Consider the following 16,237-nt stretch of genomic DNA (forward strand, 5'->3'; position numbering starts at 1 on the left):
ACCAGTAGGGAGATAGCCATGGAAGCACATTGTTCATATAGGGATGATAATGGCCGTGGAATGGATAAACATAGAGTACCATGGGCATAAAGAAAAGCGAGTCATGTCACTGAGAAGCCCTCTTCTTTCTCTGCTAAATCCTGCCCATCCTTAGGCTTCTGCCTTCACTCTGTATAGAGACAGGGCAATGTCTGTATACACTATACACCCATCACATCTGTCTTCTGGTTAGAAGTGTTCAGCAGCTTCCCACTGCATTTGGGGTGAAACACCTCAGCATGGCATGCCAAGGCCCTTTATCTGACAGGATAGTGTCATCATTTGGAGCTTGGCCTCTGAAACCTGATTTTAATCCTGGATCTGTCACTTATGATACATGTGACCTTGGCCAGAAATTATTCTTGCCTCAGTTTCTTCATCTGTAAAATGGGGCTGATGGCTGTATCGACTTCATAGGGTTATTTTGGAGATTAAAAAGTTAATATACATATAAATCTTTAGATTGTCCTTGGCATGTGAAAATTATTCAATAATTATTGACTATTTTTATTCTCAGTTTTTAGCCATTTTCTCAGTATCGATATCATGTCAAGAAACTTTCATTATTACTGTGTTACTTGCCTAGCTTTGTGTGTTGCTATATGATTTCTTTCAAGAATGATGACACAATAATCTTTGAAGGCGGCATACATTGTATATGGATCTGTACTCCTGAGAGACTCACAGCTTTTTAAGTATGTCTTAGGGTGACCGGCCATCCCAACTTGCTCAGAATGGATGGGACTTCTAGTGTTAAAATCAGGGAAGTCCCAGACAAACTGGGACAAGTGGTCCATTCATATGCAGTGGGTCCTTCGGTTTTGCCTTCAGTTTTGCTTTTTTTTTTTTTTAATCTCTTATTGGTCCCAAACTTAACTTTCAAATAAGCTGGCTTTGGCTTTGCCACAAATATTTATTTATTGTCGAGAAAACATAAGCTCAAAACCTCTGCGTTTCTTTGGGGTTGCGTGAAATTCCCTAGGGTTTAAGGTAGAAAATATGAGGGATTTCTGAAAAAAACTCTGCCATCTGCTCTGGGTATATTTACTAGAAATTGTGGACAACCCCATAAGAGCCTTCCTCAACCTGGCCCACAGCCAGGAGGTCTTTCCTGCCCATCATTTCCCATCTCTCTTGTCATTTCCAACATGATTCTGAGTACTTTCTTCATTTGCTTTTCAGAATCAACGTACCCTTAGTTGAGTCAGTGGCAAAGCCTCTTTCCTCACACAAGGATCATGTGTTTCCACGAATTCCCTAAGTGGGGCCAAGGGATTTTTCCTCCTTTTCAAGTCCCACCACCACCCTACTCACCTGCACTGAGACAGCATTTGCCCTAGGCCATTGTTTTTCAGACAGCATTCCTTAAGGACCCACTGGAGCCTCTAAGTATTTCTGAAAACCATGACACATGTTTACTGAAGGCTTGCCTGTCTTCCTCAGTACAACAGTCTGTGTCAACAGCCTCTGAAAGTTTCTACCCCAGTGCATTAGTTCCCTGGGGCTGCTGTAACAAAGCAGCACAAATTGGATAGCTTAAACAACAGAAATTTATTGTCTCTCAGTTTTGGAGGCTAGAAGTCCAAGATCGAAGTGTCAACAGAATTGGTTCTTTCTGAGGGATATGTGGGAGAATCTGTTCCATGCCTCTCTTTTTTTATTTTTAAGATTTTATTTATTTATTTGAGAGACAGTGAGAGAGAGAGCGAGCACATGAGAGGGGGGAGGGTCAGAGGGAGAAGCAGACTCCCTGCTGAGCAGGGAGCCTGATGCGGGACTCGATCCTGGGACTCCAGGATCATGACCTGAGCCGAAGGCAGTCGATTAACCAACTGAGCCACCCAGGCGCCCTGTTCCATGCCTCTCTTAACTCCAGTGGTTTGTTGGCAATGTTTATCATTCCTTGGCTGGTAGACACATCCCCTAATCTCTGCTTCATCTTCACATGGTTTTCTTTTTGTAAGGACAGCAGTCGTGTTAGATTAGGAACCCACTCTACTCCAGTAGGACTTCATCTGAACTAATTACATCTGCAATGACTTGGTTTCCCAATAAGGTCACATTCTGAGGTTCTGGGGTTAGGACTACAACATGGGAGTTTTCAGGGTTGGGGGCAGGGAGTACAATTCAATCTTTAATGCCCAGATCTTCAGGTGAGTCCAAAAAAAGAAAAAAACCCAGAAAACAAAACAAAACGAAAAATGAAAACTCCATGGACACTAAAGGCCACATCTCCACGGGCAAAGTCATTGCACATAAATCCATTTCAGTTCTCACTCACTTTGCATTGGATACTTTCCTGCTGCCAGATTTGCATCCTCACCAGTAACCACTTGTTTACCACTCTATAGGGCATTGTATGACTGTAGGGATATTAAGAAATATGATAGACACTTGAGTCACCAGTTCCAAATCAGGGAATAGCAGATCTTTTTTAGGGGAAGCCTGCTGAGGAAAAGTTGAATCCATGGCATAACTCTTACAAAGGCAGTGACTCCCATCCTGATGAATAACAAGTACAAGCTGGTTGCCTTTTTACATGCTCTAGAGAATACCATGGTGTGTACAGACAGGGGTTGGAGGAGTGTGTGTGTGTGTGTGCGTGTGTGTCAATGTGTGTGTGCAAGCAGTAACAGGATAAAATCACCAGGCTCCTCCCCAGCCTTCCTGCAAACATTAAGCCTTCACTGGGTGCGCAGAGAATAGCCTGCCTCTCCTCACTCTGACTGTGGCTGCTTCCTTCTGTCAGCTCCCTGGACTTGCTGACCCCTTCCCCTGCAAAGAGATAGCTCTGTTCCAAAAGATAACCACCAGTAGTTACAGGGAACTTGCGGGGGGGAAGTCGAACAAGTCTCCCAGTTATTGTTTCCCGGGTGTTTGCACATAGAAACACAGACGATCTTTGTGGATGAGGTATTTCTGACTCTGGCAGTTACAGCCTGAGATGTGAAGGCAGTGATGGATCATCGCAAGGGTGGGGAGTCTCAGCACTCGGGGATGGGGGTTCTCGCATGCCTCCTCGCTTCTTTCCAGGGACACCCCACCTCTGAGAAATCCCAGGGACGGAGGAGGCACCTAGCTAGTGCTCACTTATGCCAAGCTGCCAGGCAGGCTGCTAGCTCACTGAGAAGTGGCGGGCAAGCCTGGCACTCAGCTCCTCCGTGCCGGATCAGGGAGCTGTGGGCTCAGCGCCTACACCCTGCACTCCAGCTCTGGGCAGCCCCGGGTGGGCTGGGGGAAGGCGCGAAGCTCAGTCAGTGCCTGCAAGTTGACTTTCCCTCACTGTTGCTGCTGGCAGAATACCTACACCAATGCGGACAAGCTCCTAGAAGCCGCAGAGCAGCTGGCTCAGACCGGGGAATGTGACCCCGAGGAGATCTACAAGGCAGCACGACACCTGGAGGTACGCATCCAGGACTTTGTGCGCAGGGTGGAACAGCGGAAGCTTCTCCTGGACATGTCTGTCTCCTTCCACACACACACCAAAGAGGTAAGGCGAGCTGTGGGAAGGGAGCATTGGCTGGTATGCTCAGGGGCCTGGGTGGTCTTAGGGATACTAGCCTCCTGACAGTGATGATGCTAACGATTTGCTCCCGATGACCTGTAGTTAGGTCTCAACCAGAATGGAACAAACTTTTTCCCTTCTCATCTCTAGTGAGGAGGGGGCCACAGAGGCAGGTCGCTGAGGGAGTCTGCTGGAGCATTCAGTCCGCAGCTGGAGAAATTTGGGGATCCCTGATGTAGAAATAGTCGTGGCAAGAGGAAATATAAAATCGCAGACTCCCTTCCCACCCTGGATCCACTTTCTCTTGCTGTTTCTTGGCAGAACTCAGTCCTGCAGAACTTTGATCATCTTGCTACCAGCAAGAAGCATACAGAGTTTGCAAATGTGTTCTGTGTTTTTATCTTTTTAAAACAGAGGATTAAATTCTTAATGAGGTCTGCCAGAGGGTGGTGATGTTAAAGTGAGTTGGTTCTCAACTTGCCTGATGGTGGAGTGGTGGCCAGGGAAGGAAGGGGGACTGAGGTACCCTTCACGCAGGAGGAAGCCAGCTGGGCTTAAATCTGGGCCCGAATCATTCACAGAGTGGAGACAGGAGGATAGATTAAGTTACACTGTTGGCAGGGCGGAGGGGCTCATAGAGAGGAGGAGGGTTGCAAACCTGCAATTGCTTTTCATTTCTGATTAACATGGGGCACTCTGAAATTGAGTAAGTGGCCAGCAAGGAGGCACATTTAGCATCTCCTATAATAACACCCTTGGCAGATGAACTCATTAGGTGTATGCATGCCTGTGTTCCCCCAGGAATTCATTTTAATGGAGTATTAATTAAAGTTTGATTGCTTCTCAGGAAAAAAAAATTAACCCTACTTAATTAAGTTGATTTTTGATATTTGAATTGCATTAAGAAGCCTGGTTGTTACTACTTCACAGGATTTTCTGACACTTGGTGGGAATGAATGCAAATCATTGCAGTGCCTATCAGAGAAAAACATGAAAAGATAATGTTTTCTAAACTGAGATTCCCCAGGCAGATGAAGGGCTGGCGAGCTCCCTGAAGATGGCTCTGCTTCCTCTCTGTGGGACCCACAGCCACTTTCTGATGAGTATCTGTAAAGCAAGGGGATTAACTTTAATCCAGGTTTTCCTGCCTGGTTGTCTGCTTGCTTGTGGCTCACCCAATTCTTATTAATGGTTTCAGAAACCAAAGGCTTGTGTATTCTCTTTTAATTATGAGCCTGTGGGTGATGGAATGGAGCATGAATGAACAGGAGTCATGTTCCCCATGAGGGCTGTGGGGGTGCTCGCTGCCCAGGGAGGTGATGGATGAGGTTAGTTTAGCTATTATCTCCCACGTACTGTGCATGGAGCTAGAAGGCTGAGATTCTAGTCCAGATTCTGCTGCTATAGAACCATGTGAGCTTGTGCAGATCACTTGTCCCTGGTCCTGGGTTGCCTCATCTATAAAATTGTACAGGTGGATTCAGTGGCCCTGAGACCCCTTATAGTTCTTATGTTCAAGATTCTTTTTCTTCTTCTCCTCTTCTTTATTTGATGGTGATAATAACAATAATAAATAAGGGTAATTAAGTCTGAAGTAATACAGGTGACTTACCTGACCTAAGATGTGGTTCACAGTAAGCACTCAATGTATAGTAGATAGTATTTTTTTTTTAATTGGGTACCTAATCCTTGCCAGACACATGGAATCATCATGATCATCTTATGATCTAGATTTTCTTAAACATATTTTCAAATGGGGAAACTCAGCATCACAAAAGAGTCTGTCTACGTGCTGGAGCTTCTCACCCAGCAGAGACTTTACCTGTCTTCCTGAAGACTGCTCGTGCTTGCCTCTGCTGTTCCACACTCTCTCCTCCTGTTTTCCTCTGGCATCTCCTCCCCTCCTCTGCTCTTCTTCCTTCTCCCTTCTCTTCTTTATCCTCTGTACATTTTCAACCCTCAGAGCAGGGCCTTGATGGGGAGGGTAGATCTTAGCTGAGAAATGCAAAGTGTTGCCAGGTTGTGAGTGTGGGGTCAGATGTTGATAAATACTGTCATAGATTCTTCCTGCCTAGGTATGGCTAATTTCTTCCTCCTTTCTTTTTTTTTTTTTTTTTTTGTTTGTTTTAAGTAGGCCCAATGCCAGTGTAGAGCCCGTTGTGGGGCTTGAACTCACAACCCTGAGACCAGGACCTGAGCTGAGATCAAGAGTCACTTAACCGACTGAGCCACACAGGCACCCCTTCTCCTTCCTTTTCTTTCTTCCTTTCTATCTACATACAGTCGTTTGCTGCAGAGTTTTTTCATTAATGCCACTGTGTAATAGAATGTTGTTGTGAGATTTAATTTTGAAGGAATTAGATAGAGCCCCTGTACACGAGATTTCTGAGCAGGAACTGAACATCCATCTTCATGAATGATTTAACCTAGGCTTCCCGTGACTCCCCAGGCTGAAGTTCATAATTTTACTTTTTCCCACTTCCTACATCAAAAGATTTACTCTAATTAGGATCAGAGAGGAAACAGGAGGAAGATAGGAGAAAGACACCCTCCAGGCCCATTTCGTCTACAGATTGAAGAGTCTGTTTAATCCTTTTGGCCCTGCCTCATGAATTCTTGGTGACTATGGGAGTCTGGAAGGTTAAAACCTTCTAACCATTTTATTGCAGTGTTCTTCAAATTTAAATAATTAGAAACTATCTAAATAGTCCATGTTGGGTGATTCATTAATCACAGTGCATCTAGCTAGCGAAATAGTATACAGTCATTAAAAATCACATTGTCAAAGATCATGAATAGCATGAGAAAGGGCTTGTAGTATAATACATAAAACACTGTATAACCAGCATGACCACAATTTTGATACACACATAGAACAAAGACTAGAAAGAAGTATACAAAGAAGTTAAATGGGTGATTTAATTTTCTTTTGCATTCTTTTGTTTTATAATTTTCCTTCAATGGTATGTTTGACTGAAAATCCATAACAATCCCAATAATGTTATTTTACAAAAATAAAATTTCTTATCCCAGTTGGAGAGAAGAGCTACACTATAAAGAGAGATGACAAACGTGTGTCGGGACCTGCTTATGTTTGCAGAGCCTCAGCTATTCGTATATATTGTGCTGAACTCTCTAATAGCTTCTTTTTGCCTGGGGACAGGAAGGCAGCAGACATTTTGCTGGTCTCTAGAGCTAGGGAGGATGTCGGGAGAAGGATTTACCCAAGTCCTCATTTTCTTTGTCCAGGGAGAAGGCATTTGTAGCAAGTGTCATCTGCTCTGCAGAGATTGTCCAAACAGAATTCTCTTTCCTTGCTGTGTTTCCATGGAAATGCTGCAATTGCTGGGCTTTCAAAAATATCCATTTTTAGATATTTTTGTAATAATAATATGAGAGTCAGATTAACTAAAGAATGTGGCCAAGATAATCAACCTCGACTCTTTATTACACAGCTTAATTAAATACCCGTTTCTATTGTTTCTGAACTTGTGAAATCATTCTTCTGTGCTATTTGTTGCTCAAATAGGCACACGCGTGTGCGCGTGCCCACACAGACACACACACACACACACATCCCGCAAACACCTCGGACACTCACATGTACACATGTTCCTCTCCCCACTCACTGTAGAACCAAAACTAAATCAGTCTTCCAAAGGGATGATGCTCTCAAGAAACAAGACTGCTTCATCCTCTATTTCAATTGCCAAACTGTCACAGTGTTTGTTTAAGAAATAAAAGCTGGTAGTTGATGCCAAAGAAAAACTATCTCTTCAAAACGAGGGAAGGGTGGTTCACCCTGCAGAGCTAGACATCTGAGGGCAGTGGATTGTATCGGCACAGTGCTCCACAGCTGTGCAGGTGGAACAGCCAATCAGCAGGGGAAAGCGGTAGACTACCTCTTTCCGTAACCACTCATCCATAAGCCTCATTAGTTCTACAAACTTCCTAGTGTCTCCCTTCCTTGTCCCTCCCTGCCTGCCTTTTTCCATTACCTCTTTCTCTGCAGGCAAGATGGGCTCCATGGGCTGGCCTCTCCTGAACTCACTGGTTCACTCTTAGGACCAACTTTATGTAGTGTATTCAAAGCCTCCTTCAACTTTACCTCTGCTAAGGTTCTAGAACTTCTCAAATTGGGTCCATTGTTTGGATTCAAGTATTCAGGGCCACAACCACATGTGTTCTCTGAGAGGAAGAACACATAAAGTCATCTAAGTGTGTCCGTCCACATGGACCAAGTAATAATTGCCAACCAAAGAGCAGAGCCCTGAAGGAATGGGTCACGGTACAGGTGTGTTTGACCAAGAAGAGCATCTGGAAATGGCTGAAACAGGAGAGTCATTCTGGAAGCAGTGGATTGAAGGGAAAGATGCAGTGCTAATGTATTAGACTCTCCATAAGCAGAGGGTAAAAAGGATTACCCTAGGGGAGAGAAACCAAAATGGAGAACAATACGAAAAAAAAACACGTGGTTGCTGCTACCAATTACCTCACACACTCCATGATTTTACCTAGTTTTGGCAGTCATTGCTTGTGGTAGCTTGAAGGGAGAGACAATTCTGACTGGGTCTCACTGGCTGCCTGATAATTCATAAATTAGTACTAGGCGTGGCTCTCCGGTGTGGATTCTTTTCAAAGCAATCTAGGTATGCTCTTCAGGGGTCAGTCAGATGGACACATACACAGAAGGAAACCCATAGGACATTCAGATAGGAAAATTGCAGCCTAAGAAATGGAATATTGATCCTTACTCATAGTTTAGGGACACTAATGTTCCTTTCTGTCCACTTTATGTATGCCTCAGAGGTGCTTATTCAAAAAATTGCATTATGAGCCTGCAATTTAAATGTGCTGCTCCTCGGAGGTGACTGTGTGCATGTGGCCTCATGGGATTGCAAGTGGCTCACAACTCAAGCTTTCTAGGTTGCAAATAGTGTCTTAACTTGGTGTCACAATTATCCTCAAACTGGTGCTATAGTTTCTGGACTTTGGATGTCTCAGTGTCTAAGCTGTGACTGCAGTGTTTCAGTTTAGAGAGCCATTTCTTTGCTACCCTCTTCTTGACATCAGCCTTTGAAGAGAAACCATAGCAAGTTAGAGCTGGAAGGGATTTTAGAGACAAGCTGGAGAGTTCACACATACATGTGCGTACACACGCACACACTTACCAGTTTAAATATGAACTAGTTGAAGTAAAGTAGTTTTTCCATGCTCAAGGAGTAGCCAGACAGGGGCAGAATCAAGAATTATCATCAGTAAATATCAATTCCATTCAAGAGCTCTTCTCCTTCTGTTTGTTTTTGTAGCAGAAGGAAAAATAGAGAAAGATGTCACTAACCCTTTGTCTTTGGTGCTGTAGTCCCCTTCCCTATCTCCAAGCCAAATTCTCTTTAATCACTAGCAATTTTATTTGACATTTTATCCTCTTGAAGGTAGACCAGCACTTCCTTTTCTTATCAGCCTGCTAACCACTGGGCTGAGCTGCATTGAGTATTGTCCTTCATCGTTTATCCCTTAGCTGATTTTCCTTAGCAGTAAGTAGGTTTGATTCTGCCTTAGACAAGGGTTTGTTTATAATATAGTAGAATATGTGAACAGAAATGTGAGAGATCCGTTTCAATTCACTAGTCAAAGACTGTTTTGGGGGAGGACACATTTTTCTAAAGATATTGACTTCAGAGGTCAGAGTGTATCCTCAGATATCCCTAGTCTTTCCCTAGTCCCTTTGTTTATAACACTGATACCACATTTTTATCTGGTAATTTCTGTGGTCTATTTCTTTGCCCCTGCTATTTAGCCGCATGACCATCAGGAGGAGGGAGAGCCGTGAGGCACAGTGGATTTCCTCAGAAAAGAAATGATGCTTTCTTCCCTAGACCAACACCAGAGGTGTTCAAGTTTTATTAAGAATAAGGGAACGGGGTGCCTGGGTGGCTCATTCAGTTAAGTGTCCGACTCTTGATCTCAGCTCAGGTCTTGATCTCAGGGTCAGGAGTTCAAGCCCCACACTGGGCTCCATTGGGAGCTGCTGGGTGTGGAGCAAAAAAAAAGAAAAAAAAAAAAAAGGACCTCTAAGCTATGAAGCCATTAAAATAGCTTAAGGATGGTACTGAGAACAAAATTATCTTAAATCAAATAAAATTCTCAAGATCCCTATAAGCCTCTTTTCTGTCTCTTATTCCTGTAACAGCAAGTGCCAGCCTTACCCTGATCAGTCTTCCATCTCAATGCCTGTCCTCCCTCAAGACATCAAGTTTCTTTTCTTTCTCTTACATGACTTGCTTGGTGTCCACAGTTTTGTTGTGTTTTTTGGTTTTTTTTGGCTGAGTCATTTATTTTTTTTAATTTTTAATTTTATTATGTTATGTTAATCACCATACATTACATCATTAGTTTTTGATGTAGTGTTCCATGATTCATTGTTTGCATATAACACCCAGTGCTCCACGCAGAACGTGCCCTCTTTAATACCATCACCAGGCTAACCCATCCCCCCACACCCCTCCCCTCTAGAACCCTCAGTTTGTTTCTCAGAGTCCATAGTCTCTCATGGTTTGTCTCCCCCTCTGATTTCCCCCCCTTCATTTTACCCTTCCTACTATCGTCTTCTTTTTTTTCTTTTTTTAATATATAATGTATTATTTGTTTCAGAGGTACAGGTCTGTGATTCAACAGTCTTACACAATTCACAACGCTCGCCATAGCACATACCCTCCCCAGTGTCCATCACCCAGCCACCCCATCCCTCCCACCCCCCACCACTCCAGCAACCCTGTTTGTTTCCTGAGATTAAGAATTTTTATCTCCCTCTTCACATTCTCTTTTCCTTTCCTTTCCTTTCCTTTCTTTTCTTTTCCTTCCTTCCTCTCTTTCTTTCTTTCTTTCTTTCCTTCCTTTAGAAATATCTAGACTTTTCAGTCTCTAGGGTTTCCTTAGACATCCCAGGACAAAGCAGCAAAAATAGCAAAGAGAGGCTCAGCTCAGCCTAGCATACTGAAGGACCAAATCCAGTGTTGATCTTTTACCAATTCCAAAATGAAGGAGTACTTCAAACTTTCCTGCTACCTTCTAGTGGGAACTGGAGGTGCTTGCATCAAAAGTATCTTTTAAATATAATATCTATCACTTCCCACATGCTAGGCACTGTTTCTAAATGATATATATAGATACAGATATCTATATTGATAGATATAGATATAACTTGCTTATTTGTGTATATATACATACAGACATACACACACGTATCAACTTAATAATATTTACAACTCTGTGGGGGTAAACACTATTATTATCCCCACTCTACTGATAAGGAAAACTGAGGTGCAGAGAGGGTAGGTTATTTGCCCAAGGTTGTCTAGCTGATATGTGGTAGAACTTGGGGCTTAAAACTCTTAACCATTATGCTGTATTGCCTCTCTATAAAATAATTTATAAAATAATAAATAATTTTTCAGAGAACCCATTATCTTTTACCCAGGGACTTCAGCACCTGTAGAAAATGCTTTCGCTCTCTAGGCAAAATGAAATAACATGAAGCAACAGTGACCAATATCCTGAACTTCCTGGTTTCAAACTGATTTGAAATAAATCCATTCATACATGTAGGAATATGTATCCCAGCTTCTATGGTCCGGAAAACTTGTTTTGTGTTTTTACAACAAAAAAAGGTTTTTTGTAAAGGAAATAAACTGAATTACAACTAGATTGTAAGCTGCTAAATGACAGGCACACTGAATAATAATAATTTGTATTCCTTATAGCAATCATCACAATGCCAAGGGTTTATTAATAATTCTATATGTTTACTTAAAGCATTAATAATAAGTAAGTAATTTAATTCCCATAATCTTTGATGAGCAGAGCAGATCTTATACCCATTTGTAGATTATAAAACTGAGGCTCAGAGAGTTTCTCCCCTGTCCAAGAAGGTCATTGTTTATACCACCACCCCCTTACCTGCTGTCTCTAAGGCTTGTTAATCTTGTTAACTCAACGTCTTCTGCCATATCTGGAGCCTTTCCCACCTAAAGAACAAAGAATAACTTGTCTGAAATCTGGAGACTATTTTTGTCACTATTATTTCTTTTCTTATCCCTAATTACAAAGGCCATACCTTGATTTATTTACCATACTGAGAACTAACTAGATGAAATAATATTCTTGAGGTGGACATTTATCCATATTTTTAACATAGAAGACTTACAGAAATGTTAGAAGCAAAAGGTAATTAACCTTTATTTTATTTAATGCTTTCCTCAACCTATTTTACACATGAAGTCAGAGAGCCAAGGGTGGAGTGATTTACTCAAAGGCACGACAAGTTAAAAGAATAGGGGCCAAAATCCATATCCAATTCTGTCTATCCAGTTTCTCGCTGTACTGTTTTTTTTGTTTTTGTTTTTTTTTCCTGGTAGAGCCCTGAGCTTATCTTTCTGGCTAGCCAGGTGAAGATTCCTTATTTCTAAGCAAGCATCAAACTCATCTTTCCCTTCATCATTTTATGAGCATGCTCTGTAGGAGTATTAGGAGTAGAGCCCTGTGGCAGACCACTGGAGACCTAGTTTCAGTATGAGGAAGAGATACCATTTCATGGGTTTTCAGTAATTCAGTCCAGCTCCTCATCATTTCCAGTGCTTATTCTGTTCAAAACATTATACTTAGCACTTTTAAAGTTGCCTGACCAGTAATATCACCTTGGCTGCATTTCAGTGCTTGACTATCATGGGGGAAATGGCTCATACTTACATTGAAATTAAGATAAGCTACATTTTTAGCATTCAACCTTCTAACCAACCTAGCAGCCCTGAAAAGAACAAAATAATTTAGCATAACACATATTTTTAAAATTAATCGTCATTTGGTTCTCATTGAGCATCCCATTCCTTTTTTGCATATTTCCAAAATCATGATACATTTCTAGGAATCAGCATCTAACAGCCTGGAGTGTGCAAAGCCCTCCTTTCTGAAAGATGAAATAATATATGTCCCTCACCAGTCCTCTGTTCTTCCTAGCCTCTCCAAGATGAGTGATCCCCCCTGCTCTATGATTGCAACTTTCCCTGAACCACAGGGAAGTTAAGCCAGAGGTGGTTCCCATCCTTAGGGAATGGAAACATTAATGGAGTGAACTTAGCGGAGATGAGCAATGAATATAAACATAGGTGTGCTGGTGAGGACAGTCTAACATGTCACTGACTGGTGGAGGGTAGGTTGGATGACCCCTGTCTGACTTTCTTGTCAGAAAGTCCTGGCCCCCACCCTGACCTCTCCTGTCTGCCCTGAGTGGGGTCTCTGCTCTCTCCCCCACAGTTGTGGACATGGATGGAAGACCTTCAGAAGGAGATGCTGGAGGATGTTTGTGCGGACTCAGTGGATGCGGTCCAGGAACTGATCAAGCAGTTCCAGCAGCAGCAGACCGCCACTCTGGATGCCACGCTCAACGTCATCAAGGAAGGCGAAGACCTTATCCAGCAGCTCAGGTCAGCGCCTCCCTCCCTGGGGGAGCCCAGCGAGGCCAGGTCAGCATGGGCAGTGCTTTCCAGTGGGAAATGCCCTCGACTAGATGTGAGATAAGTCGTGTCCTGGTCTTGGTTCAGCCACAGCCGGCTTTGTGGTCCTGTGTGAGCTTCAGTCTCTCCCTCTGTCAGATATGAAAATGCCTGGGCCATACCCAACTTGAGTTTAGGATGAAATAGTAAATGGGAAAGCTCTGGTGTTTCAAAGAATTACGTATGATTCATGATGTTGTTCAGCAATCAGTAAGTGACATAGACACAAAAATTAACAACATTCAACAGAAAATAAATAACATCTTCATGAAGAATTATGGAATTTTTGGTTATGTGGAGAAATAGCCAGTATGGAATATAGTGTTCTTTGGCTTCTGACCTTGGGCTAAACCCTGAATGCTAGTGCCGCAGTTGGCAAAAATGGGTGGCTTTGGCCCCTTGGGGATCTAGAGAATGTGTGTCATTATCCCACTCTGCTCTCCATTACCCACATATGACCTTACCACCATTCCTTGCTGCCCAGAAACTACAACTCCCTCTGTATCAACCTAAACAAACATAACTAAGAAGGAAAATCCTGTCGAAAACCTTACATTCATTTAGAATCATCCACACCATTGCCTCCTTTCTGTTGGCATCAATATCTAGCTTCCTGTCCCTGTCAAGGGCACGGGCTCCTCAGATAAAATGTCATGGGGCCTTGAGGAAGCCCTCAGCGCCACACCTGTGCCCAGGTGCTGTATAAATAGGACTTGATGGTGCTAATGATGTCTGCCCACGGGGACTTGTTCTATCCTAAAATCACCGAGTGCTGGGACCTCTGCCCGCTCCGGACAGAAATAATCTCATCAGCAAGCCCCAGGCCAGCCCTGGGGCCTGAGGGAATTACTTGAATTGGAGAGGGTTTTTCACCACCCCCGTACCAGTTGTCCAATTAAACAAACAATGAGAACTTACCTTGAGATAGCCCTGGCACGTTTTTCTGTTGGAAATTAATCATGTCGATTCCAAGCATGCCCATGAGATGTCTTGAGTCCTCCTGTTGCATACTAACAAGACAGCCTCTTTTCCTTCTTCCCCCAGTTCATCTTTACTAACATGTAATACATGAATTTTGTCTGCCTATCTAGGAAGCCCTACTGAAAAAAAATTCCAAAGAGCAGGCATTCTCTTAATCTCTCTGGCCCTCAGCTGCTTTGTCTGTGTGATTAAGGAGGTCACTCTAGGAGCTCTGTCAGCTCTAGAATTTTGTGATGGTTTTGTGTTTCCTCTCCAAATACTCTTCACAAACTTGGTGGGTTTCGTTCTGTGTGGGCTGGGTCTATGGTGATGACCCTTGCTCTCACCTGCCAACCTTACGTGATGCCTAAGGGCTGAGGGTTACTCTGTGATGGCAAAGGCCTGTTTCTACAACTTAAATGCCATGGATTTCAGAGAGGACCCTAGCTAGCTGTGTGACCAAGAACCACTGGTGACCACGTACGCCCCCACTAGCCTGACTCTAGCCCAGGCTCCTGTCCCTGATTTCAAGACTCGTCAAAGAGGAAAAGAGTGGAGAGGGGCAGGAAGCCTCCCGCCCAGCAGAGCACACATCTTCTCTCAATCTCCCTGACTCTTCTGGCACTCATCACTGAAGCACCTCAGGTGGTTTTGGCATCATCTCTGTGATTCCTAGTGAGTGTGATGCTGACATAGGTGCCGTGCAAAATGGTCAGAAATCATTCTCTTCTTTCTGGAAGCTGTGTGATGGAAAACAGCCCGAGAGGAGCAGTCAGAAAGAACAAGCATATCCTTCCAACAGCAAAGTGCTCAACAAATGGCATAATGCAGAGGATCAAGTACATGCCTTATATTCTGTTCTTGATTGGGTGTCTGTGCGGTGGTGGGGTTTTGTGCCCAAATAGGCCAGAGGAGAGGGAGCTCTCAGAATGACAGAAGGAGGGCCTCCTGACCATGGGCCTTATGCCCCCTTCAGAAACAGTGTGGGCTCAGACACAGCTGCTTCTGAGACAAACGCAGGCTGACGGGACTGGTGGTCAGAAAGCCTGCTGATGATTTTGCTCTTGTCCTCCTACTTTGTACATTGTATAAGAAACCAAGAGGCCACAAGATAATGAATGTGCCCATTTATTGTAAGCTTCAGGGCCCTATAGAATCTAAACGTCTGAACACCTGTAATTGTCCTATTATAATGATCTCTTCGGAGGTCTCACCACCCCTTACTTCTCTGAGCAGCTCAATATGTTTCCTTTTGGTTCCCGCCTATGACATGTCACCTCCCCGCTGCCACTTTCGTAGACTCTACTGCCCAGAGAGTGCAGGCCTCCCACCTGCTTGGCTGGGTTCCTCCTTTTCTTGTAACGCCCAAATCAGAACTCATCTTCTTTGCCACCTTGCTGTTGCCCCAGCCTCTTAGGCCCTACCCTCTACTCTCTGCAGCTGGGCCTGGGCCCCAGTCAGTGCTTGGCACTTCTCCTGTGTCCTTTCAGGATTAATGGCCATTCACACAGCACGTTTCTGGTCACAGAGCACATTCACGTGCATGGTCTTACTTGACAGCAAACCACGAAGTCGGGGGCGGGGGGGCGGATTATTCAGTCCACTTGATAGGAGGCAGCTGGGGCTCCAGGAGGTGATTTCCCAAGGCCACAGGCCCCTGTGTGTCAGAGTGGGGACTTACTCTGGGCTTGTGGCCTCTACATCCCGTGCTTTCCTCACAACAGCCTGGAGCCTGGGTAACAGCACGAGCCCATAACTTTGGCATGGCATTATCAAGTGGATGAATAATTTTGGTCGCCGTGATCTCATTTTATTTAACAAGAATCCTGTGAGGTAAAACTAGGAAGGGTGATTTTTTTCATATGCCTTTAATTTGTCAACTCTTACGCCTTGTGATCAATGTGTCTGCTCTCGTGCGTGTGTATGTGTGTGTATTAAACCAGTGCATCATCGGCTGCATGTATGTGTGGAACCAGTCCAGCTCCCTAATCTATTCTGCTTTGGAGAGCCCTTTCCATACATTCCTTTGTCTGGTCCGTTTCACAGTTCTGAGGACTAGGAGAGCAGCTAGTCTCAGAGCTACAGTGCTGTGAACCTCAAAGACGATACACGTATCGTTGGTTCACCTGCTAAAGACAGTCTCAGGGTCACAAGAGGAGTTTGATAAATGTCGTGAATGACC

General features: G+C 43.8%; 1 protein-coding gene and 1 long non-coding RNA gene across 24 annotated transcripts in view; one reads left to right on the forward strand and one right to left on the reverse strand.

The window, feature by feature from the left end:
- Positions 1-16,237, forward strand: part of KALRN (kalirin RhoGEF kinase) — a 647,217-nt gene that overhangs the window by 330,884 nt on the left and 300,096 nt on the right. For 18 of the 22 annotated variants that reach the window (XM_073894515.1, XM_073894519.1, XM_073894546.1 and 15 more), the window contains exons 11-12: positions 3,338-3,529; positions 12,857-13,065. In XM_073894515.1, coding sequence (XP_073750616.1) covers positions 3,338-3,529; positions 12,857-13,065 — 401 coding nt within the window. The remainder of the gene's footprint in view (positions 1-3,337; positions 3,530-12,856; positions 13,066-16,237) is intronic. The other 4 variants (XM_073894542.1, XM_073894545.1, XM_073894598.1 and 1 more) reach the window with 1 other exon arrangement.
- LOC141374421 (uncharacterized) lies at positions 4,295-7,659 on the reverse strand. Of its 2 annotated transcripts, XR_012381293.1 has the most exons (4): positions 7,543-7,659; positions 6,769-6,889; positions 5,367-5,539; positions 4,295-4,651 (listed from the first exon to the last, which is right to left on the reverse strand). It is a non-coding gene; the product is annotated as an uncharacterized lncRNA (long non-coding RNA). The 2 variants fall into 2 exon arrangements; XR_012381292.1 differs by lacking the exon at positions 6,769-6,889 and having other exon boundaries at positions 7,543-7,641.

Source organism: Callorhinus ursinus, unplaced genomic scaffold (genome assembly GCF_003265705.2).
Source record: "Callorhinus ursinus isolate GAN/ISIS: 27379988/994484 unplaced genomic scaffold, GSC_fseal_2.0 scaffold1, whole genome shotgun sequence".
Taxonomy (NCBI): Eukaryota; Metazoa; Chordata; class Mammalia; order Carnivora; family Otariidae; genus Callorhinus; species Callorhinus ursinus.